At 47.0% G+C, this 26,010-nt stretch overlaps 1 protein-coding gene across 4 annotated transcripts in view; it reads left to right on the plus strand.

Annotated features, from left to right (window-relative positions):
* slc6a9 (solute carrier family 6 member 9) overlaps positions 1-26,010 on the plus strand; it is a 39,703-nt gene that overhangs the window by 3,240 nt on the left and 10,453 nt on the right. The window contains exons 1-3 of one of the 4 annotated variants that reach the window (XM_062482141.1): positions 2,311-2,374; positions 3,312-3,499; positions 3,537-3,584. In XM_062482141.1, the coding sequence (XP_062338125.1) occupies positions 3,555-3,584 (30 nt within the window). In that variant the 5' untranslated portion in view covers positions 2,311-2,374; positions 3,312-3,499; positions 3,537-3,554. Of the gene's footprint in view, positions 1-2,310; positions 2,375-3,311; positions 3,585-13,503; positions 13,712-26,010 lie in introns of those variants that run through there. The other 3 variants (XM_062482139.1, XM_062482140.1, XM_062482138.1) reach the window with 3 other exon arrangements.

Raw genomic sequence — 26,010 nt, forward strand, 5'->3', positions numbered from 1 at the left:
AATATTTTGAACCGACCAAAGCAACGGTCACTTGTCGAGTTATATTACACTGATTTACTGAATACACTGGTTCAGTTATGCCTCAGAGTTCCACTTAAACAAGTTATACTCTTGAGCTTCACTTGAGCTTTTTTCGATCGTTAACATTTTTATGACTTTCAGCAATATGAAAGGAGATGGAAAGAAAGAGAGGTGATCTGCTGCTGTCACCTGCCTGTAGAATCTTCTACAATGTTATTTAGAAGCAAATATATTCAAGCGGAGCTCCTCCTCCTCTAGCTCGTTTGACAAGGTCCAAATGTGTAGATGTTGTAGGTGGAGGTGTTGTAGGTGGAGGTGGTGGTGGTGGTGGAGGTGTTGTAGGTGTTGTAGGTGATTGTGGTGGTGGTGTTGTAGGTGATTGTGGTGGTGGTGGTGGAGGTGTTGTAGGTGATTGTGGTGGTGGTGGAGGTGGTGGTGGAGGTGTTGTAGGTGATTGTGGTGGTGGTGGAGGTGTTGTAGGTGATTGTGGTGGAGGTGTTGTAGGTGATTGTGGTGGTGGTGGAGGTGGTGGTGGAGGTGTTGTAGGTGATTGTGGTGGTGGTGTAGGTGATTGTGGAGGTGTTGTAGGTGATTGTGGTGGTGGTGGAGGTGGTGTTGGAGGTGTTGTAGGTGGAGGTGGTGGTGGAGGTGTTGTAGGTGATTGTGGTGGTGGAGGTGTTGTAGGTGATTGTGGTGGTGGAGGTGTTGGGTAAGTCTACACCTGACACTCACATCTCTGGTTCTCAGTCAATACAGTGACTGGTCCTCACCGGGCCAAGGCCACCCTTCACTAATCCAGTTAGAAGATTATCAGTGTCAGTGGCTGCACGCTGGTACAATAACTCATAGTCACAGAAAAATAACTTGTTCTAGGAACAGAACGTTCTCCAAGACAAAATAGGCCTGCCTAACCCAGGTTTTGGATGAATAGGTTGGTGGTTATTTGGCAATAAGTGCATGGGTAGGCTACATCACTGTCTGGTGTTGCCGGGCGAGTACAGCCCAACCCTGTTCCTGGTCTTGTTGTCATGTGTTAGTAGACACTGTTAAGAGAATTAAGTCCTATTTTGTTCTACAGGGTAAAGACTCAGTTAATGACTTATGCTTAATACCTTACAGCAGTCCTGAGTTAGGACTTTGTGTTGACGTACAGTCACACACCTGCTTTAATCACTCATGTTGTGTAGTGGTGAAACCCAAGCTTTGTGTCTTGGCTAGTTGGCTACTACCACTTTCCTCTGAGTGTATCTATGTATACTAAGAGTGTAGTTGAGGGTCCAAGCAGTAATAGGGCTCAGTGTTTTCCAGAGCTATCTGTTTATCTGTAGTGGGTGGAGGTGTAGTATCACTGTGCAGCAGAAGGTTCTGTGTAAACACTCAGCCACACACTTGGGAGATAAACAGAACTGTTTTGAACTAAATGGAAATGGAACTTTACTTACAACCTTATTTATTGTTACCAACTTGGGGGGGATAGGAACCCCATTCAAATACAAGAGTCAATATATTTTTCATGTATAAATATAATCAGTTTCGTAACTTACTGCTTATATGCGATGTTAAGTAGTGAAACATGTAAAAAATAAAAAAATGATATTTATCAAAATATATAATATTCCATTTACAAACCTCTCTTCTCATTCTTACAACAATTACTTAAATGTTGAGAGACATCATAGCTGAAATGTTAATATAACTAGTTTTGGGTGATATGACCATGAGAATGTTAGTATTGACATAAGAAAGCATAGAAAATGAATGTCCACTTTCAACCACTTCCCAGTGTTGCTAGCTCTCACTAGCCCACTGCCGTGAGGTTTTATGTTCCCACGCGTGTGTGCGCACATGTACAATACAAGTCCCAGTGGACCAATGGGTAACTTTTTGGTGACAGACATTGATCAAGGGCAGGTCAAACATGTTAGACTCAAACCAGAAGCACCACAACCATCAGAACACACTGGGGTGGAGCTGGTGGAGGTGGTAGAGGTGGGAGGGTGAGGTTACACAAGTATACACAGGGACCCCACGCCCCCTCACTCTCTCTGTCTCTCTCTCTCTCTCTGCTTTAGAGCCAGAGTTAGACCTGCTGTAGTTTTCCACCAACAAACTCCTTTTCTCTCTTCTCAGAGACTGGCCAATGGTAGTGAAGCAGCTGTGATCCAGACTGTACATGCAGGAGAGGGACAGGGAGGACAGAGCATACAGGGGACATTGACTCCTACTGGTTCCATCCTAACATACCATATGTAACCTAGCCACTATAGTTCTCATCTAAACCCAAGTTTTAATAGTTTTTTTTGAATAGTGTTTTAAGTCTGAGAGGTTATTGGTTATTGGTTCTTCCGTTATGGTAAGTCTTCTTTTATAATCGGGTGGTGTTGGATTATGTGTCAGTGGGTTGCATTAGGTTGGCTGGGGCATGCAGTGTGTGTGTGTCAATATTTTGGTAGCTATATTTGGCCACCTTTTGGGGACAGGCTCTTAATCTTGTGCTTATTGAGATGCGATGCTGTCAGCAGAGTAGACAAGAGTAGGATGCTTGCGTTCCCATGGCCACATTAACTGTCTGTCTTTTAGTAATGTTATGCCTATAAGGTGAAACAATGGGTCATCCTTAAAACACAGACTTTCATAAATCATTTGTCTGACAAATAAACATTTTTGTTGTTGAAAAAGACACCCTGACTGGAGTGCACAACTCAAGTCTAACTTTACAAAGCAATATGTCTACCGAGTTGTGTGTGTGTGTGTGTGTGTGTGTGAGAGAGAATATGCATGAATGTCAGAAGTAAGAAGTGTAAGGCATGCATGTCAATGGCAATCAACCTAAAGTGAAATTAAGTTGACTTTTTCTGTGTTTTTGTAAAGACTGTATATCAGGAAATCATATCGTCAGATGATTGATTAGATCTGGTGCAAACACTGTGTTACTATGGAAATTCCCTGCAACAAAGACGAAGGGCAGTCATAAGAACAAGTGAAAAAGTTGAAGAGGTTTTGTGGTATGGGTTGTGTTTTCGCAATAAGTTACAACAGTTTGTTGTAACAGCACAATGCTGCATTTTGTTTCAGAAGGTACTAAGACAGGTCAAACAACATAAAAGTTTCTGAAAGTGTTTGGCTCATGTTCTACAAAGATTTCGTTTTTCATTGATCCAAAAATGTCGTGTTTTGGACATTTTGAAAGAACCCTAAAAAGTGTTGCCCCTCCCTCCCCCCCCCTCCTTCCCTCCCCCCCCTCCTTCCCTCCCCCCCCCCCCCCTCCCTGTCACATGTCTCCCTCACAGCATAGAAAAGTGCCGGGATTAGAGGAGAATTAACACAAAGCAGAGACGCCACTCCAGCCTCCATCCGAGACCAGGCGTTGGAGAGGGAGAGAAGAGAGAGAGAGAGAGAGACTCACAGAGACGAAGACACCCAAGGCGCTCAACACACACACACACACACAGGAGAAGAGTCCCTTGGAGAGAGAGAGAGAGATACGGAGATACACACTCACAGAAGAAGTCTCTCGCTAGACAGAGCTGACTATGGAGGAGAAGCAGTTTGCTGGGATCCTGGTAAGTCCCAATTTGTTAGCTGTGGTGTTACTATGCAGCCCCCCCCCTCTCCTAACTCCCAAAGCAGCTCTCCTCACACAGAAGACGCACCACAACACCACCTCAGTGACTGCCAAGCGTGTTTCGATTGTTGTGTTTAGTTTTAAAAGTAGGGTGTGGTGCTGAAGCCACCCTAGAAAGCCAGCACATTTGACCAGGGGTGTCCTGTTGGCCTCAGCCCCCATGGCCAGTTCACCAGTCGAGACCTGAGCAGCAGTGTTCCTACAGGAAGACTCCAATAAGGAAGGAATTGGAGATTGAACTTACTACACCTCAAACTGCCATTGGTTGTTGTTTAAAGATTTCGGAATAATGTCACCACTGAACCTTTTACATTTTGAAGTACTTCTTTGAGTAGTTCCAAGAAAAATTTCTGATTTCCTCCTGGATTGATAAGTCAGATTCTTAGAAATAGTAAGTATAGCTGGTTATTGCAATAGTTAATAATTGTCTTGCTATCAGGCCTTTACGGAGTTGACAAACCCAGCACATACTGATGTCACAGAAGTCATCAATCAGGTGGTGTGTCACTGGCTCAGTTTTTGATTCTATGCACCATGAAGTACCTCTGCACATGTTCACTCATTTTGAGTCTTTTATTTTCTGATATCTGCCATATATTTGTTGTGTTGTGCTCCCATTGGGTTCATTTAAACTGATAATAATACATTACACTGTAACTCCCTCTCTTTCTGCTTGCTCTCTCTGTCCTGATATCTGGCTATCTGGCTCTTTATCATGATAGCGGGTGTCAATCAAACCACTTGTCAGTGGAGTTTCGTGGTAAAGGGTGTGTGCTTCACTGCCATTTTGACTGATCGATCGACTGGCAGCACCGCAAGCGTGCCTTGGTGAGCAAGTGTTGCCAGGTAGGGATAAGCTGCCTGAGTCTGTCTCTGTTGGCTCTGCTCTGCAATGCTCTGCTGGCTGGCTTCCTCTATTGTGGACTCCAGGTTTGAATGTAGTCGTTCAGAGCATGTGCTGACTGATGTTTGTTGTGTGCAGATTGATAAGGTGGATAAAGGGAGCAAAGAAAGGCTGTGTTGCAAGGAGAAATGGACTTAAATTGTTAATACAAAGGTGACATCAATCAGTCAAACCGTGTTTGCATAATGCAGTGTTTAAACTTGTACTAGATTTAATGGCATTCAGTTCTTTCAAACCATGTGCACTATTCAGCACTACCGACACGACCAATCGTGTTCAAATGACGTAGCCCGATCACATTTTTGAACCAGGTTCAGGGCCAAGGCCAGGGGGGCCGAGAAACAAACAGTTTGTTATCGTAGCTGGAAAACAAGCATTGAGAGGTTTAAGGTTAACCTTGGGAGTCCAGCGGAGAAGACTGAAGAAGAGAACAACAAACCCAATCTGCCTCCCCTTCTGTGATTGGTCGATTTTCCGTCCGGATTCTGATCCCTGGCTCTGTTGTGTTGGGCCGACAGGCGGCCGTGTCAGTCATGATGGAGGGAGAGAAAGACGGGAAGAGAGGCACGGGTGAGAGAAGGGGGGAAGGTGACGAAGAATGGGGAGAGTAAGGAGCGGGTGGAGGAGAAACCGAGTGCAGGAGGATGGAAGAGGAGAGACGGGGGTGAAGGAGGGAGGGGGGGTGAGAGACAGAGAAGAAGGGCTGGCAGGGAGTGAGGGAGAACGGGGTGATTGTCCCATCACCAACTGTCACACTTCCATTAGCATCCCTCTCTCCTGCAGACGCATGCAGCCCAGTCCAGTCCTTCTGTCCACTCTCTTTCTTACGTGATCGATCACATGACCCCTCTACCTGGTTTTCAGTTGAATTACTCATATAAAGGACTTTAGTCTTCCTGAGTTACTGCTTGGCCAGGTGACTCCGGTTATTCCCACTGCTCTACAGCGGTAGCCATCTGTTCAAGCTGTAAATCAGGTTTTGATTTGGCTCCAAATCTCATCCATCTAAAGTCAATGCTGACCCATCGAAACGTTTCTAAGAGGTTAAATCTCCTGCGTCTTTGTTCAGTGTTCTATGTCTTCTAGACATAGATTCCCTGAATGGACGAGCAGATTGGCTTCTGGCATATGATCTTAGAAAGCTGCAAAAGCCCCCCGCTTTCTCTGTGTCTCTAATTTATCTGTATTTAATGTCTCACTTCTCTCCATTGTGTCTGAGCGGAGGATATGATGTGAAGAGTTGTGTTTGCAGAAGAAGAATGAAGTGGGAGGTGTAGCTGTCTCTTTTCAGAGCATTATTTCATGGCTGGCTGGTTATTTGGCTGGCTGTTTGCTAGCTGTCTGAGGGACGAGATTAGAATAGTGAAGCATAGCCACCATTTACCTATGGCACACAAAATACCCAAACACAACTTTACTGACATCATCTAGTTATGCTAATGCTACAGGAGGTTTCAGAGTATCTCCTACTGTTGTGCCTATGAGCACCCAATTTTGGCTAGAACTTTGCGTGACCGTCCTTGTGCATGTCTAAACACTTCCTGGTACAAACAAACTGAGAATCAGACACTTCAGTCTCGCAAACCAAACAGTGGTCTTCTATTGCATTCTGCTGTTTCGTTATGTTCTCAGTAATGAGGCAAACTCCCAGCAGGGTAGATTTATGCCTGGCCTGACAGAAACTAAAGTGTAGAACTACTATAACCAAAAAGTTGCTGGTTCGAATCCCAGGTTCTGCCTGACCTGTCGGAGACCAAAGAGTTTCGGGGCAAGCTGTGAAAGTGCGCTGATCTTGTTACTTCTCTCTTGTTTAGTGATGTGTGTGTGGGTGCGCTCACCCACACACACGTGTGTGTGTGTGTGTTCCCATTTCCCATGGGCCCTTCCCCTAATGTGTGCTGCTCTCTGTGAAGTGGAAAATAAAGGGAAACAAATGGAGGCTCCCGGGGCCCGTCGGACGGCTCCCCCAGGACAGGAGCCCTAGCTGCACACGTTCCAGCCCGCAGGCCTGCCGCCAGGAGCCTCTGGGCTGCGACATTTGCTCCGGAGCTGTGAAAACTGTCAAAGAGGTTATTTCAAAGTGTCTATTGTTCTGCGCTGAACAGTGCCGAGTAGCTCGAGCTCGCCGTTGACTTTTCTGTCGAGGTACGTCGAGGGGACCCGAGGGGTCCAGACGTCCGTTTGTGTTTCTTGGTGTGCGTAGGTGCGCTTGTGGAATTCTCTGGTGAGGGTATGTGTGCGAGGATAACAGTTTCAGGTGGGACGCGACACCTTCTTTTCAGTTTGCGCCTCTCTCTCTCTCTCTCTCTCTCTCTCTCTCTCTCTCTCTCTCTCTCTCTCTCTCTCTCTCTCTCTCTCTCTCTCTCTCTCTCAATGTCCTTCTCTCTCTTCGTCTCTCCCTCTTTCCTTATGTAAGGGCCATATTGAGCTGCCAGTCAGTCAGTCAGCTGAATTAGCTGCAGTGTTCACATCTTTTCTAACTGTGCACCCGTGCAGCCCTGCCCCCGGGCTCAGGCCATGGGAACAGATGTGGACGGGGGGAGAACAGAGGGAAGGGGAGACGGTGAGGAAGTCCCACATGATTTCTGTTTCTGTTTGAGACTCCGTGCTGCCTGGATGACTGCATGGCTGTACAGTGGACTGCATGGGGAGAGAGCATCAGGGGCCCGAGCAAAAGCAGCCACTGTGGCGAACACACAATAGAAGAACAAGGGCCACCAAATGCCAAACACGTCCACTGCTGTGCTCCCTTAAAAAGGCTCCCCGACCGAAAAAAAGGGGGCCCATTGAGTTTCGCCCTTTAGATTTCATTTGAAGAAACCACTCAGGCTGAAAATTTAGTTTTTCTGTTTTGCCCCGTTACTTCCTCCATCCCTTTTTCCATTTAATAGCCACCTCAGCCCACCCACCACCCTCCTCCTCCACCCACCGCCCTCCTCCTCCACCCACCGCCCTCCTCCTCCACCCACCGCCCCCATTCCGAAAGGATAAACAAGAAAGCCCATTTCTCCTCCTCTTCAGGTTCGTGAAATTATGGACAGCAGTTTTGCATAGCAGGAGACAACGGGGCTCTTAAATCTTCTCATTACTTTTATTGTTATGATCATTTTCGACGGTTCCAGTGGGGCGCGTCTTCAAAGCCTTTTCACCCCATATTTCGGTGATTTGTTGCGCTTGAACTCAACCTGCTCTGCCTGTTGTGTGCTGAGTGGCAGATATAGGCATGGGACATGGGGCGGGCTGGAGTTCTCAGGCCTCCCCCCCACTTGGAGAAACACCCGTCGGTTGGAGTCTTTAGGAGGTGACCTCAGTGTTGCAGAAGGAGGCGAGGACAAGTGTAACCCAGAGGACACGAATATAGCCTTCCAGCTCCAATGACAATAACAAAAGTGCAAAACAAAAAACACAACTAAACACTACTATGATGCCTCCACTAGTTGACTTCTTTAACAAGGTCTAGCGATAACATTACGAAATAAAGTGAAAGTCAAAAATGGATTTGAAAAGGTCAGCTCATTACGGGTTTGTTTGTAATGTACACCATACGTTGTTTTAGGAAAGTTAGTGGTTATGCTCATTAGATACGTGAAGTGACCTAGTGAAGCTGTCACATGTGTAATATGTGTGTGTTTTTCTGCATCCTGCTACACAATCACAGGTGCTTGGAGAACAGGTCAGAAAGAATCAGTTTGGTGTATGCATGATAAAGCACCCCTCCATACTTTTTTTTTTTCTTCTATTAGCCAGGCCACTACACTAAATTCGATCATAGTCACATTCAGTTAAAACGTATTCTTCTTCCTAGTCAGAGGTGGTTCTGTTTATCGTGACATACAGCTGAATTTTACCCCAGATGTCAATGACTGATAAAGATCGTTGTGATTCTCATTTTTCAACCGATTTATGAAGATTTATTTTCAGATGTAGTAATCAAACTGAGCACTACCCGTAATATCTGCAAACACAGAGATTATTATCATACTTGTATTTTTATTGTTATTGTTTCGTGTGCGTGTGGCCAGTGAGGGCTGTAGGTAAAGCCTGTACTGACCGCATCAGCACACATGTACATTTGTTGACATTTGTTTACAAAACGCCCTACCGGGCCCCTCCTAGTTTTGAGGCTGACGGTCACTGCTGTCTGTCGCTCTAATCGGTTCATTGTACATCCACGTGAGGAGAGCTACAGTCACATGCACCTCACTTTCATCCCCAGAAATGGTCCCATATGTTTGTCAAAATGTGTATGTTGTGTGCTTTTTCCGGCCCGATTTGTTCCCAAGCTTCCACTGAGCCCCCAGTCTCCCTGAGGGGGAACTGAGCTACACGCTATTTATAAAGAATTAACAGCTGGGTCCCTTCCAGCGAAATTACTGAGGGGTTGGGGGAGGGTGGGGGCAGGAGAGGAGAAGAGAGAGAGAAGGGAGGGAGAGAGAGAGAGAGACAGAGAAATGTTCATGGAAACTTCAGGTTAACCCAAGCGTTGGAAAACTCTGCTCCTGTATCCCAGAAGCCCGTCCTGGCCGCGTCACTCCCTAGTCCCCCAGTGGACGAGAGAGAAAGGAGGGATCAGGAAGTTGTTGTCCCCGACCCCAGTCTCCGCTGAAATGTGTCCTTCTTTGTTGGGACCGGACAAAAAGCTACCGGTGACGCTAAACCAGGGGCTCGTTCTCTGACCTCCCTCTGTGGTGTCGTCCGTCCTGCCGCGCACCCATAACCGCCCTCTCCAGAGCCCACGTCTGAACAGCAGGAGGACCCTGAGACTCTCACTTCTCATCCCTGGTTCAGATCACTAATCAGAGGTGATGAGATATTAAGCTAATTGGGATAAAGGACAGATATCTAGATGGATTTGGATTTAATAAGACCAAACTTCATTGTTATCATCTCGAAGAGAGGGAGATGGAGAGAGAGCGACTGGGAGAGAGACATGGACACCGTGAGGGCAAGAGACCGAGACAGAACGACACTCAAAGAGAAAGTGGAGCTTTCCTTTTCTCTGCATAATGGCCGTTCTGAGTCTTTTCTCATGATTAATATGTGACCTAATAATTTCACAGATTACAAATACATTTCATTTTCCCTGATGAACAATCGAAACGAGGAATCAAACCAACTGTATTGTTCTATAAGCTGTGGTGTGATTGGTTCTCTCTCTTATACAATACAATATCTTCAGTCCACACGAGGTGCATACCCCAGATCATCTCTTATCTTCTGACAAACTAGGCCAATTAAAAGGACATCCTCAGAACCCAAGTCGTTCCACTCCGCTTGATCTGACTTGGATCACCTAGTTACAGTGGATCACTAACTGTCCTGTAGCTAGGATTTCTGTCTCTTATCTATCTGACTGTCTTGTGATCGCATGAGTGTGTGTCAAGTCCATATTAGTAGCAATTAGTCTCAGACTTCTTTATTTTTTAATAACCGTTACAAAATGCCATCCTAGTATTGGATATTTCGTCCATCAAGCGTCAACAACCTTTTGTGTGACACTAACAAGGTTACACGTGGGGTTTGTGGGATCTTGCTTGGGACTATGTGCCTAATCCCTCATCGTTATTCCTATTTTTCATGTATTCTTTACTATAATTTATGTCCCAACTTGATTTTTCAACCGGTATTTTATTTTATTGTGAAGATGCTACACGCTACACTGAGGATGCTAACCTCGCCAAATATTCTTTTAACCGTCTTTATTTTTGTCTTGACAACATGCTACAGGACTGAAGAACACCCCCACCTCCTTTCTCAATCCTTTCTTGCTCTTCCAGAGGGAGTGTAGCCACACACACATTTTTCTCCCCTCTCTCTCACACCCCGACTCTTGTTGTCCATGTACCTCACTCTCTACTTCCCCCCCCTCCTCCCTTTCCCCCTTGGCCTCCTCTTGCTCTCTATAGCAACTGGCTGTTGTCCCCCTGCTCTCTGGCTGGCTCATTGATGGGCAGTGCACAGCCTCACGACCCTTTGTAAATTCTTGCATGCCTCGGAAGTTGTCCGCTCCCAATAGCCTCCCCCCCCCCCCCCGCCCCCTCTGCCCCCTCCTCCAGACAGAGGAGTGGATGTCAGCGTTAGGCAGCAGTAGAGCTGTAGAAGAGGGCCAGGAGTATCTAGTCTCTTCTATCTGGGGTTGCCGTTCAGCAGGAGGGCCAGAGGGTAGCCACCTTGCTCTACTTTCCTTTTGTACTTATTTCTATTTCCACTTGGATTTGCATTTGTTGTGCTATATAAATAAAGTTTGATGGACTGATATTTTGTCCTCTCTGTTGCCAGTTTTGAACGCTGCCTCTAAAATAGTCCTGGTAATGTATACTTTTCATGAGTGGGGTGGATGGACGGGGGCATGCCTGGTGCTTGCAGGGGGCCGAGGGAAAAGGGGTGTGGGGGGTCAGGTTGGGTTAATCTGACCTTACCTCATGGAGTCTGGCTGGACAGCAGCTCAGATCCTAAAACAACTCATGTGAGAGCCAAGTGCAGGACTCAGAACACTTCAAAGACTATTAATAACAGTATACCTATTACTAACAGTATTGCTATTACTATTACTACTACTATTACTAACAGTATTGCAGGACTACAGCTCTGTTCACATTATTTATGTTTTTGTAAATGTCCTTTCCTTACTCACACTATCTCCTCTCTCTCTCTCTCTTTCTCCCTGTTTCTCTTTCTTCCTCTCTTTCCCTTGGAGGTCTAGGGATATGCTGGCTGTAGGCTCACCTCTCTCAGAGTAGCACAAGGCTTATCTTCCTGTGTGGAGGCATAGCGGTCAAAACTCACTGTGTGTTTATGTTGTTGTTCGTGTGTTGTTTGTATAATCCTAGTTCACACCACAGCTGTTGCGAAATTGAGAAAAAAACAAAGGAAGGAAGAATGAAAGAGAAAGGAAGAAAGAAAGAAAAGAGAAAAAGATTTTAGCTATTCTGGGCAATTCCACAGGCTCGGCATCTGTGATCTCTAGTTGGAGCTAAACACCAGACATAACTAGCCAATTAGCAAAACAAGTTTCCCTACAACAGTCAACAACTACTTGTATGGATGAGGGGGATCTGCTGCAGCTGCTTCTAAGTCGATTTATCTCTTTTCATCTTTATAGGACCCCCTTCCCATCTCTCTCTCCTTCTCTCCTATTCAACTATTGATAAGTGTCAGGCAGTGCTGAGATGCTCATTATTGGTGACCTATTCTGTGGTGTGTGTGTGTGTGTGTGTGTGTGTGTTTGGGCTGTGTAGTGGAGGGCTAATAGGGCTTAGTGAAGGCTCCCTGTAGAGATGATAATGACCTGCAATGTCAAACTGTATACACACACATACACACACACACACACCATACACACACACACACACATACACACACACACACACACACACACACACACATACAGGCTCTCGTGGATGCTTGGACTCATATGCCAGCCCAAAGGAACTCTTAAAGAACTGGCTGCATGTTTGCGATGTATTTTGCAAGTCATCTAGCTAAGCAATTTTTTGTCAGCAGCTGTTCTTAAAAAAAAACTTTGGACAATCAGGAAACACAGCATCAGAAAGTCTGAAATGTGGAAATAATCAAATCTCTCTTCCTCTCTTGTGAAATTCCAAAATAACAATAATAATAATGTTTTCATCATGTGCCAACTGTGCCTTGGTTATCCTTAACATGCAAGCTCAGTAATGCTGCTATGAACTCAGATGAGCCTATTCCCACAGTGGGACAATGCTTAAACATTGCATATGGAAGTCATGCTCTCGAGCAGATAGACCAATCAATACGTGCTGTCCACGTCTCTCCATCCAATCCCATCGGCTCATGGAGTGGCTCCAGCCAACCGGCTGCCTCCATTGTCCTCACCTATCAAACACTCATTAGGCATCCCGCCAGCTGTCTGTCAACTTCTGACACCGCTGACGGCCATACTCTGTCGAGGACTTGGCCCACGAATGGCGTCTTAAATCGCCTCCTTTTGTGACGAGGCATTTTGTTTATCTCTCTCCTTGTCTCACTTTCTCTCTTTGTCCCTCTTCCCAGCCCTTAATGCAATGGCCTTCTCTTTTATATCTCCCCTCAAATGCCGTCTTTGTGGCGAGTTGTTGGCCATACATTGTGTGAAGGCGGCCTCCATAAGGGAGTCGTCCGTTGGACCTTGTGAAGGAAGGAAAAAAAAAAAAACGGAGAGAGGAAAGAGTATGAATTAAAAGGGCGGAACTCTGCAAACATGTTGTCGACAGCAAGTGGGGTATCTGCCCCCCGGCTGTGCCCTGCGTCTTCACACACACACACACACACACACACGAAGGGAACTGGCAGTGTCAGGGGTATGAGGATTTGAGAGTCAAGTGTCTGTGAATGGGAGTTGTTGGTGGTCCTGGGGGCTGCAGCTGCCTGGAAAACAAATGGAAGAAATAGGAGAGACAGCAAGACTAGTGAGTCCAGTCTGCAGCCCGCCACTCGTCTCCTCACTCCTCCTCCCTTTCATCTCTGGAGGAAGCTTGGCAGCAGCCCCTGGGCTTGACTCCGGCCTGGCCCGGCAAGTCCCCGGCCAGCACAACCACAGTTCCACCCCCTCCTCCCAGCTCCACAACCCCCACACCCCCCCTCGTCACTCTGTATGCAGCCAAGGTGCTGGAGTGACAACAGACCATTCATTGTGGAGGTGGAGGCAAAGGCTGTGGATCTCTCCTGTCCTATTTGGGAGAGAGGGGGGAGAATGGGGGGGGGAGAGGAGGAGGTGGAGGTGGAGAGAACGGGCAGAGGGTAGGTGGGGGACGAATGGGGTGGGGGGGTGTATTTTCCTGAAATGGTGAAGTTGAAGAGAAAATGGACACAGAGAGAGGGCGGGTGAGCAAAAAGTGAGTGTGAGAGGGAGAAAAGAGAGGGAGGGCTCGTGAGGGAGGGAGGGAGGGAAGAGAGAGAGAGTGGGCGACCATGCCGAATGACTGAGAGAGGCGGAGAGGAAGCAGAACTCCATCAGATGAAATGAGGTGAAAATAATTCAGGCATTAATCAAGCCAGGGCAAAAGGAGGGTGTTCTTTTTTCCCTCTTTCTGCGGAACGAAAGGAAAAGTGTGAATGAAGAACTCAGGAGTGGAAATCAGAGAACCACTGGTCACCATCACATCATGTCAGAGTCCAACACTACTGCAGCCACCACAGACCAGGTCAGTTCTTTTTAACCCGTTTAAAAAAATAATCTTATCTGGACTCTGGAGCGCAGATGGGAGACCGGATCAAGCTACAGTAGATGGCTACAGTTTGACGTTTCGTTGGCGTGTAAGCGAGAATGTTTCCAATTGTAAACTAAGTATCTAAAAAAAAAAAAAAAAAAAAAGACGTTTCAAGTCATATTTTTTCCTTCTTATTTCCAAAGATTAGATTCTCTTTTAGCGAGAGGGTGAGTTTATCCAACTATCAAAGCGGCGATTGTGCAGAGCTGCCCGGACGACGGTACTAGGTCCTGAAAGAATTGAATTAATCAAGACACGCTATTGTTTCTGCCGCCTTATTTTTCGGTGATCATTCAGAGGGGTCTGTGACGACTCAATAGGCCCGGCAGCACCACGTGAGTAGGGGGATACAGCTCTTTAAAAACCACCCCACGTGTGGCGACTCTGAAAAGTTTTTATAACTAATTGCAGTGGGAAGTTCTCTCTGAGTTGGCTGAGGGGGTGTGGGGGGGGGGGGGGGTGTGGGACAGCGTTTCCAAGGAAGAGGGCCGGGTAACCGCGTGTGAAAGAAGTGACAGAGTAAAAAAGGAAAGTGTCCAGAGAAGGGGGGGTTGGCTCATATTTATGTTTTCTTGCTTTCCTTCAGCCCTTTCTTATCGACCAACTGACCTGTCACTTAAACAATCGCCACCGAAGATTTGTTTAAGATAGAATATATAGATACATCCGCTGTGGAGCGGGGTTCCTTACCGGGTGCTGGGTGAGGAGAGCCAAGTTCTGTCCTGGGCTTCCGCTGCTCTCTGTCTGTCAGGGCTGAGCTGGCTCCTATAGCACAGGCTGCATTGAGACGCGGGCGGTACAACTGCCACACACACTTAGAAAGACACAGTACATTTATGTGAAGAGATAAATGGGGGTGATTGCGGTAGGTAAAACACAGGAATTAAGCGAAATAAACTATTTTTAGAGCGATGTTGGCGAATTGTGCGGTTCGCATACAAAATTGTGATTTTGTATGTGTTGCAAACTTGTATTGTGTCATACCTGCATGTGTGTGCGTTGAACAGTGTGTGCATCAGATTTTATTGAAAGACACAAATCAATGTTATTTCCCTTTTACTTTGCAGCATAATTTCTCTTTCGTTGTCTACAGCTGTTTGCACCAGCTTTAAACTCTTCCAGATCCACCTCGTATTGTGAAAATAACTTTATGGATATAACTTTTCTATCCTGTTTTCCATCAATGTTGTTTTTAGTTTTTAGACCTTTTGACTTTCCATTTCAGCTTACATCATTTTGCACTCTTATGCTCAGGAAGTCCTCTCAATCAGGATGGCTGGACACAGAAGTCAGGGGGCATGTTTGAGGGCTGACTTTGTTTGTTCTCTGTTCAGATGAAAGAAGTGCTCAGCGCAAAAAAACCTTGGAAATTTGGAGGTCAGTTTCATGTTGCGGTGGAGCCATGTCACCAAATTCAGACAAAAACGGAAATCTGCTTTGTAATCGCAACATTTCATCTCAATGTAGATGATCATTTTTGTATGTTCAGATTAAGCGGCAGTAAAGTTATGTGTTTTATACTAATATAGTGCGAGCTGGTCAAATCAGCAGGCTTGACAGGTGGGGTGTGAAGCTTGGACATGGGTGACCAGGTTGTGTAGATCTGACAATGTTTGGTGGTCCTCTAGGACCAGGTGCTCCTGACGTGACAGACTTTACTGACAGCAGACTAGACCTGGGGCAGAGCTCAGGCTTCATCAACACTGCACTGCCTCTCTCCCTGCCTGCCTCTCTCCCTGCCTGCCTGCCTGCCTCTCTCTCTCCCTGCCTGCCTCTCTCCCTGCCTGCCTCTCTCCCTGCCTGCCTGTCTCCCTGCCTGCCTGTCTCTCTCTCTCCCTGCCTGCCTGTCTCTCTCCCTGCCTGTCTCTCTCCCTGCCTGTCTATCCCCTGCCTGTCGCCTCAGCACTATCGATGCTAATGTAGATATTATATTTAAGCGCCATCAATTTCCTAGTGCCGAAAAACGCGTTATTTACATCATCCATTTGACATACCATAGCCTACATGATACACGTGTAGGTGTTTGGAGTTTACTTGATGTGTGGGGGGGGATCAGCAGCAGCACGGTGGAGTTAGCGCTGACTTCCCCTGACATGCCTTCACAACGAGGAAGAAGCATCAGATCTTCAGGGGCGAAAATGAGGAAGGGGGTCCGAATGCCCTCCTTTGAATAATGACAATATTGGTGACGAGTACAGACTTGTCGTTAGAACGTTGACTCCGATCGAACGATTGACCTAGATGATGTGCGTGTGTACATAACCAGATCAGCTGGATTGCGACAAACTCTGCCAGAAAGCTAATGAGGGTTGTTGAGTTGAAAAGTAGGAATTCTTTCTCTTCTCATCAATGCTTTCAATGGAACTAAAGCAGTCTCTATGACTGGTAATGTGTTTAGGCTTGTCTGGAATGTGATTAGACTCCAGCATATTAAATGGCTATTCTCAGTGTGCAGATGTAGCTACAATGCTAACTCTGCAATAGTTTTAGTAAAGCCATTAAGGCTTGTAAAATGTACCCTTTTGCAAAACTGTGTTTCATGATTGCAATCAAATCCAGGGCAAATCTGCGTGTTCATATTTTCATAGAGCGTAGGGCTTCATATGACACACACTTCATAAAATTGAACCTCCTGAACAAGTGACTTTATGATTACCTTGAATTTAAAAAAAGAATCTCCTCCCCTCCTCCATCCGGGGGACAGGTGTAGTTGTGAGGGCTAGTTTATGGAGCGGAAGGGTGCAGTGGGTATGTTTATAGGCTGCAGCAAGGGCAGCAGAGAAGATGGGGAGAGAGAGAGAGAGAGAGAGAGAGAGAGAGAGAGAGAGAGAGAGAGAGAGAGAGAGAGAGAGAGAGAGAGAGAGAGAGAGAGAGAGAGAGAGAGAGAGAGAGAGAGAGAGAGAGAGCATGGCTGTGGGCCTCGCTGGCTCCCCACATGGTGCTGGAGGCTCCTCTCTCCCCTCCCTGACCTCACTGAGCAGCTCACGGACCCACAGCTGGCAGCCACACCATCCCACTATATGCACCACAGCCCCGGCTGGCTGGCTGCTTACTGGCTGGAAGGATGGCTGAGTTGAAGGGCTGGCTAGCAAGGCTGCTTCTTTGACGAGCTTAACGCTACGGGAGGGGGTAGTGAGAGAGCGTTGGGGGCTGGCTGGCTGGGAGGCATGCTGGCTGGCCGGCTGTCTGGCTGGGAGGATGGGAGGCCGGCTGTGCTGGAAGGCTGTCTGGCTTGGAGGCTGGGAGGCCGGCTGTGCTGGAGGGCTGTCTGGCTTGGAGGCTAGGAGGCAGTCTGTGCCGGAGGGCTGGCTGGCTGGCCGGGCGGGCATGTGTCCCAAAGGCCAATGTGTCCTATCCAGCTCAGTGTGGAACCCTCATGCTCGACCAGAACTCTGGGTTCTGGTCATCCATTGGTCAGGTCAGTGTGCAGATCAGGTGGCAGCCATATCCCACAGATGGTATACTGCTGACCCGCTCATTAAGACTGCAACCCAACTACAGACCAACTACAGCTTGTTGTGATGTTGTTGTGGTATATTTTACCATCTTGATCTGAGATGGTCAAGAATTAACTATGCATGTACCTCGCAAGTATGTTACCAATTCTTGTCTCTATCCACTGTAATGCTTTTCAGAAAAGTGTAGTGTTGGTCCTTGATAATCTGCTGCCTGTACTAAATGCACCATTTGAATGCTCATTGCATAAAGAGAGTTAGAGAGTTAGAGTTAGAGCGCCTCGGGAGTGCAAAACGACAATACCTTGAGTTCTTTCTAAATGTAACAATTCCATCGATGGACGTCCTGTGAAAGCGACCACAGGCTGTCATTTATAATCTGTCTCAGAGGCCACCATTATGACAGAGCAAGACACATTAAGACAGTGCAAGACACAAACCAATGTACCTGCATTCTGACAGCGCTTCAATGGAGACTAGCAGCTAACCACTGGATACCGTTAGAAAACTGCTGCTCTGAGTGATGCAGTGTGTGAGTTTTAAAATAGTAGTTTTTGACAATCAAGTGCCACCCCAAATAAAAGACTGTCCAGAGCTGGCCCCCCCATAAATAATGTCCTGGCTACGCCCCTGTTAGCCCAGCCACATATCCTTTTTAATAGAATATAACATAGTCAAGTTACTTCTCTGTCTTGCATCCTTCTATTTCTGTCTCCAGAGGAGGGGGTACACCTCACCGGGGTGGGGGTGTGGTCTGTGTCTGTGGGGAGGGGATTGGGTTCCGTGTGAGGTGTTGGCCCCATTGGAGAGGTGACCTGAGGCTGGCCGTGTGTCAGCTGGAGATGAGTTACACAGGGATGTATGTCAAAGGTGGAGCCTCTAAAAATGCCCTGGCCGAGGACAGCTGCAGCAGGCTGGGTGGACGTCCCCGAAGCATCAGGGTGGATGCAGGGGGGCCTAGAGGACTTGTGTGTGTGTGTGTGTGTGTGTGAGGGAGTGTGTGAATGGTGGTATATCTGAGAGAGGGGGGTGAAAGGTTGACTGCACGGGGGGGGGGAGAGAGGTGAGCGAGAGGGTGCCCTGGTCGTAGTGCAGCCTGGCAGGGCCCCGATTCCCTCACCGCTCAGCCACTTGACTCCCTCCACAACATTCCTTTTTTTTACTTCAAGTTGCTAAACGCTGTTCTACCTCACCTGGGAAAACAAGCATGATATAACTCATGCGAAACGTACTCTTGCTCGTTCTCAACGTGTTGCCAAACCGTGGCAAGACTGCGGTAAAAAAAAACAAAAAAAAAAAAAACTTCCTTGCTCGTTCTCACGCGAGGTATTTGCCTATAAGTTTGGCAACGCGAGCTATTTGGATATGTGAGCAAATACCTCGCGTTGCCAAACTTATATGCAAATACCTCGCCTTGCCATTCCTACTGGTCCAGATGCCATCAGAGAGAGGGAGCCAATGCAGCACCCAGCAGCTGTTGTTGACTGTGGTCTCCCCCATCAGACTGACAGTGTGGCATGACTCTGGCTCTGGTCTTGTTTTGGGCCAGTCATAAGAGGGTCCTCTTACGTAAAACTCCAAATCTCTGTACGGCCCTTCACGGCAAATGCCCATGAAAATGAATGGTTCTCATTGGCTAACCCTGGAAACCACCAAAACTTGATGTCCAAATGGAAACCAAATGTCCCTGTTCATTAAGGGTTCATGTAGCAGAGGTTTTAATCGAAAGCGACGCACCAGGTTTTTTTTTTTAACCTGCAACCCCTGCAGATCTGCAGTCAGATAATCTACTGCAACATACAGAGTAATGGGCGCGCGTGTGTAAAAGTAGGAGTTCAGTGTAAATGCAGTCATTTGAGGGAAGAGATGCTCGCTCATGCAGTAGACGTGGGTGAGCATTAAGGCCAGTTACAAGAAGTGACCCATTCTGCCAACTAGGATCTCGTTTCACTGCAGCACCACAATGGCTAACACAGCGTGTACAGTACAGACACGGGTCAGGAAGAGGGATCCAGAACGTGCTGCTTTGGATGAAAGCTTACGTTCACCTGTGTGAGTGTGCATGTTTGTTAGCTCTTTTTTTCCCCCGGTGTAAAAGAGAGCGAGGACGAGTGTGTGTGTGTGTGTGCGTTCGTGTGTACACCGACAGTGTGTGACTGGGGGAGTGTGGTGCAGGTGAACAGCTTGCGTTGGCCAATAGTTCCGCGGGCGAGTCTCCCGCATCGCTACATGTCCATGCCCCATGAAGCGCTAATTGAATGATCTAGTTAAGCGGAGCGCGGGGCTGAGGCCAGGCCTGCCTTTCTGCACAGATCAGCGTTGACAGTCAGGCTGCGTCTCTCCCAGTCTGCCCGCTCGCACCCGGGCCAGTCCCTGTCTCCGTGGAGAAAAGTTGTCTGTGGTTCTCGGTTTGAATCCCTCCCCCCCCCTCCCAAGATATCAGCCAGACGAGAAATTTGTGGAATGGAAGGGGAGGTTGTTGTGTTGGGTCGGGTTTTGGTATGGCAAGAATCCGCAGTAAAAAAAAACAACTTTCAACTCAAATGTAGGCTACAGTAATGATGTGACATGTTCAGCACATTGCGCAATCCATAGTCTTTACACAAAGAAGCACAATTAGGGAGAGAGATCTACATCCGAAAGGCTCGATCCTGATTGGGAAGAACGTTCTTGATTAAGTCCTTCAGGAGGATCTCCGGAGTATCTTTACGGACAGCCAGTGCAGTGTGGTCCAATCCATGACTGTGTGTAAAGCGTTAGGTTTCGAACTCTGAGACCACTCCTCTCACGACCATTGACCCCACCCCCACACCCACCCCCACCACTTAAGGATGAGCTCTGCCTGACTGCCACTTCCTTTAGGGAGCTTCAAAAGAAGCTCTCCAGTATCCCAGCATTGATAGCCTCTTAACAGATGCCAGTGAATAGGAGCTAAAGGCTGTAAGGTACACCAGGGATTGGGTCTAGATATCTGACGTTGTGGAAGGGTGAGATAGGTGTGAGAAATATCTGCCATGGACAACTCACTGGTAAGGAAATCCTTGTTCGTAGAAGCCATTTTGGTGTGGTGCATGTAGGGATTGTGTTTGTTTGGCATGATTGTGAATCTGTTAGACTTAGGTGTTTTTGAAGTATGCAGGATGTAAATAGGTGTTTGTTTGTTTTGAATCTGTTGTGTATTAGTGTAACTTTTAAATCCACGGTCAGTTTTTGCGTAGAAATAAATGGTATCTTTTTTAGTTTATTTTTTACATTTTGATATTTAAAAATCAAACAATTGTAAAATTTTTACTAACTGACTAACGGAATATCAACTAACGGATAATGACTTGTTGGCTGAGTGTCGGGGTGGCTACTGACTGGGGGAGGTGACCCACTCCTGGGGGGGCCAGCACTGTGTGACTGGCCCCAGCAGTGGCCCCTCCAGTGGCCCCTCCAGTGGCCTTTCCAGTGGCCCCTCCAGTCCCTTCATCTCCCCCTGCCTCATCTCTCCTCTCTTGACAACTCACCATTTGGCCGAATCAATCAGCCATGGAGCATTCAGGTATTCAGGTCTGGTCCAATCAGGTCCCCAAGAATGTTTGTGCTAGCAGGGTGAGAAGCCACAGTCCCAGCGACTTCAGTCTAATTACTTTCACCTCACAGGGCCCTTATAGAGAAGCCATCTCTGCAGGGGCTTCTTGGGATCCAGGGATTTCTTTCAGAGCGGTTGAGCAGGACTCTAGTGAACACACACAAGATGACGGGGAAGGGACACTACATGTGCCACTTACGCAATTTTCTGTGCTTAGTTTTGTCTCGGACAACAAAAGAAGCCAGTGTTATTTTACTGGTGTGAAGCGATCTCCCTTCACGTGTTTACATCTGATTTGGAGTTGGCTAACAGGCGTCACTTGGTGTCAGTTTGGAAATGACGCGACAATGGAAGTCGTTGAATTCAGCGCTTTTCGTGTTTGCCTTTCAATAGACAATGAGTGTCTGCGATTTAAATCTCAAAGACGGATTTCAACTGCGTAACAATACAGACTCCTGAATATAATGTCAATCTCAAAATGAGCGTTGGTGACACTCGTACCAACCTCCCATCATTGTCTTCTGACTGTGATGCCTGCGCATTTACAATAAACCAACAGACCCTAAAAGGAAGTGAATATATCCTTTTATTATAACATCTCTGGTATGAAATGCCCGGATGTAAATATTCTGGTTTGAAATCTAAATATCTATTCCATCTACTTAATTCATTGACATTTAAAATCGGCTCCTCTTCTTGACCTGTCTGCGAGTGTAGGCCTTTGCAGTAAAATGTCAGTTGTGTCATTGATCCAAACGGTTATCCTGAACCAGAGCCTTTGAAAGAGGCCTATTTGCTCCCATCTCTGGGACCTGATTGGACAGCAGAGACTAGACCTCCCCCACCCCAGCTTCAGAGGAAGACGTCATATATAAGAGGTCATATATAAGAGGTCATATATAAGAGGTCATATATAAGAGGTTATATATAAGAGGCTATATATAACAGGTTATATATAACAGGTTATATATAAGAGGTCATACTTTTTGTCAGCCCAAAATGAAGCACAGTCTGATTGCTGTATGTTCTAACCCTCTTGTGTCTTCTGAAACCAAATATTTAATGATAGTGCACATGCCTTCATACAGAGCAACATGAACATGTTTTAATCCAGTCATAGTTTATACACTTTTCCTAATTTTTTCTAGTAATAATCTTTAAATATGTCTCCATTGTTTACCAACAAAGCACTGTTACCCCTACAACATTCCCAAACCCGAGGATAGTCCTTCCTACTACACTGTAAACCCTGTTTATTCTGAATTCTCGTAACTTTTGTGGAAACTAAATCAAACTATTTATGTAATCTAAGAAATGTATTTGAGTAAATAAAAATGTGTTATTTTGTTCAGTTAATCTTCTAGTAGTCTCTTTTTTGTATTTACTTAAGAGATTCAATTACTTAAACAGTTTTATGTTGCCTAATCAGTATCCAGAAGCATTTTGAGTAAACCCCTTTATCAGGGTTTACCATGTTAGGTCCAATCTACCTTCCTGTAACAGTTGGCACACAGTTCAGCCTTATTCCTGTCCTGTTTATTTTGATGTTGGGGTGGACAGTGCCTGTGTGAAAGTATGGGGAAAGATGACCTTTCACTTGTCTCTGTTTGAACAGATGTTCTTCCTAGAGGAGATGACAAACATTCCCCTCATCCCTCCATCTCTTGTTGTCACGGCATCACTTATTTGTCATTGTTGAGCAATAGCACAACATTAGCTGTGATTACAATGGGAAGGTTTGTCCCAGTATAGTTCTGCTGTTTGCTGCTCTGTATGTTACTAGCTGTTTTTGCAATACTCGTGTATCCCATAACTATTGTATTCATTAGCAGTTAATACTCACTCTACTGCTTGAGGATACAGACGTTTTAACTGTCAGTCGTCATGGCTTCTGGAACTCATACATGTCTGTTTTGCCAACTTGGCAACATGACTCACAGTATCACAGTGCAAACTCAAATCAGTTAGTTTTACTGTGACTCATCCAGGTGGAGACCTGGATGAGTAATTTAGGTGCCGGTGGTGCACATGTGCAGAAGTGTGTGAAATCCACTGGTGTGTATGTGGGTATGTTTGTTTGTGTGTGTGTGTCTGTGTCTTCAATTTGATGAGCTTACATTTAAGAATCTCCACTCTGCAGTACTGAAAGTGTGCAGAGCTAAAATACCACATCAATCAAAGCAGCAATGTACATTGTTTGTCTACGGCCATTTTTTATGGTTTTATTTTCTCTGTTTTCCCTCACTTAGCTCTTTTTTGTGGAAACGAACACACGCACGAACACACGCACATTCTCACGACCATCTCTTCAGCCCTGAGCACGCCTGTTTATGTGACAAACCACACTTCTCCCAAACTCAGTACCATGTAATGAGGGATATTAGAGGGAAGCAAAGTAAACATATCCATTTTTGGATGGAGGGGGACGGCCGGGGGGGGGGGGGGGGGGGGGCATGTTATGCCAGTTGAAGCGCAGGGTCTAATGGCTTGTGAAGGTTGCATGTCTAGCAAGGGGGCATGCGGGCAGAAGCATTGGGTGAGCAGGCAGGAAGGCTAGCAGGCAGTAGCTAAATGCCAGGCATCTGGAGGGGAATCAGACTGACTCCCGGTGAGATTTACATTTACATTTATTCATTTAACAGACGCTTTTATCCAAAGCGACTTCCAAGAGAGAGTTTTACAAAAGTGCATAATGTCACTGATCATAACAACGAGATAGCCCCAAACATTGCGGGTAGCCAAAACATGAAGCATACATTGTGAAAAAACAAATAAGTGCCAAAGGCAAGAACCATAAGAGCACGTAGTTAAACAAGTTAAGATGACCGTAGAGCAGAACAGAATACGGTAGATTAGAATCGGATGGAGGAGAGGGAGAGGAGGGTGTTGGGTTGCGACCCGTGAGGCTGTGTCTGACAGTCGGGGCAGGCCGCTCCAACCTTACCTACGTGTGTGTGTGTGAGGTCCTCGCGTGTATGTGTGTGTGATCTCCAGGGCAAGGGGTAGGCTTACACTCCAGTGGAGAGGGTTTCACACCCTGACAGGGTGGCAGCTGTCAGGGGGCCATGCTTTGTGAAGTGTGTGCTACTGTCCATCAAACTCCCTGTGGTGGGGAGAGAGAGAGAGGGAGGGAAGAGAGAGGGAGGGAAAAGAGAGAGGGAGGAGAAGGCAGGGTATTAGACTGACTGGGGTCTGGCATTGTAAAGTCTAGAGAACACATGAGTGGTTTTGAATGTTCACCGTTTGCCAGTTGACAGAAAGCTAGCTAGTTTGTCTTTTGTCACCCACGCAACCACAAACTCTTGTGAATAGTTAGTAAATAGTCAGTGAGGGTGAAACCTTTAGACATTTGTCTGAACTTGGTACCCAGTGCTTTTGTGAAAGCATGCTTGTTTCTGACCAATATTTGCAGATGACTGGTAAGAGGGCATGCATGTGCACATAGCTGTGTTATGATGGGGCCAGTGACCCACATCGAGAGGGAACCACATACTGTAAAGAACCATGCTAACTGAGAGGTTGTTGGCCCTGGTCTTAAATCCAGGCAGAGGGAGATTGTGGTCGAGGTCAGAGAGAGAGAGGTAAGAGAGACAAGGTAGAGAGACTACAGAAAAAGGCAGGAGAGACATAGGCTAGAGAGATGAGAGGCAGGCTAGAGGAAGGTTGGTGCTTGGCCCCTATACTGTAGAGAGTTAGTGATGTGTGTGGACTTACATAAACCGCAGATGGGCCCAGCTGGGCGTGCAATGAAGCTGTGTGTGCGTGTGCCTGTGCGTGTGTGTGACTTCACAGGATCCATGGAGCAAATACCGTGGGTCTAAACACCTGGGCAACAAGATGGACAGACGCACAGACAGACAGGCGGTCAGAAAGACAAGAGAAGGTCAAGCACGCACTTATGGCAAACTCTAACCCTGTCGTGTTGCTAGCTACTTATCACAGGTGGGGAAAGCTGGAGGTGTTCAACAGTAGACCTATGGGTGTGTGTGTGCGCAAACACACGTTGTCATTCTACTTCAGGCCCTGTCTGTACAGCTGCTCTTACACAACAAGCAGGTAGGAGTTTCTCCCAGACTGTCAGAATATACACACATATCCTACACACACACACACACACACACACAAATATATAAACACCAGAACACAGGTGCACATGTCTCGGCCACTCAGTGGCCAGCCAAAGATAACTGAAGTTAGCCCATTGTAGAATAGGCTCCAGCATGCCACCAGCTGTGAGGGGGCTGAAACAGTGCAGTTCCTCACACACAAAAGCTTTGTCATACCGTGTCCCATCTGCAGTTTACAGTCCAACACGGGGTTGAGACTCTCCCTGGAAAAGGTTAACTTTGTTTTGAGTTGTAGCAAGGAACCACCACAGGGCAAGAAGTTTTTTTTTAAATAAATATTTTTATAAAAAAAAAAAAAAAAATCTCTCCTTTTTTGTCGTGCTGAACGAGCCGCCTGGCCGTCTGCGTGGGACTGTGTGTGCTCCGGGCTGCGTGTGTCCGCTCAGCCTCGCACGGCCCTCTCACCGCACGCTGCCCCCATATGCCCAGGCTGCTGGTCAACCCCAAACCTGTAGCCAAAACAAGCCACCACGGCCAGCACACGTCCTGAGGTTGCTTCAGGACGGGGGTGCACACCATTGCCGGAGCATTCTGCCGCAGATCGAAAGGTTGCTCGTTTTCGGGACGGTGTGGAGCGGAGGGAGGGCGGGAGGGGTTTGGGGGGGGGGGGGGGGGGGAGCGTGCCGGCAGCGTGATTGATACGTTCCCACATTAACACCTGAGCTCTGCAGCTTCTCTGGTGCTACGCGGCGATGCGGGAAGAGGAGTGTGTGTAGGAGTGTGTACTCTGTAGGAGTAGAGGAGAAGAGAGGAAAGGACAGAGAGAGAGGGGGTTGGAGAGGGAGTCTGGGGGGTGGAGAGGGGGAGAGGAGCACAGCGTCCCGGTGGGCTCCAGGGGTTGTGGAGGAGGTCGGGATGGAGAAGACCATCTGATGGAGACAGATGGAGGGAGGAGACTTGAAATGCAGAACGACAAGACCAAATGTTGATTTGGTGCCAAACGCCCCGGTTATCTCAGCTCACATAACTTCTGCTCCAGCACGCAGAGCAGAGCTGCGCAGCACATACAGTTGTACACTCGCTCTTTCTCTCTCGCACACACACACACACACACACAGCCTCTACACAGCGACGAGC

Source organism: Osmerus eperlanus, chromosome 16 (genome assembly GCF_963692335.1).
Source record: "Osmerus eperlanus chromosome 16, fOsmEpe2.1, whole genome shotgun sequence".
Taxonomy (NCBI): domain Eukaryota; kingdom Metazoa; phylum Chordata; class Actinopteri; order Osmeriformes; family Osmeridae; genus Osmerus; species Osmerus eperlanus.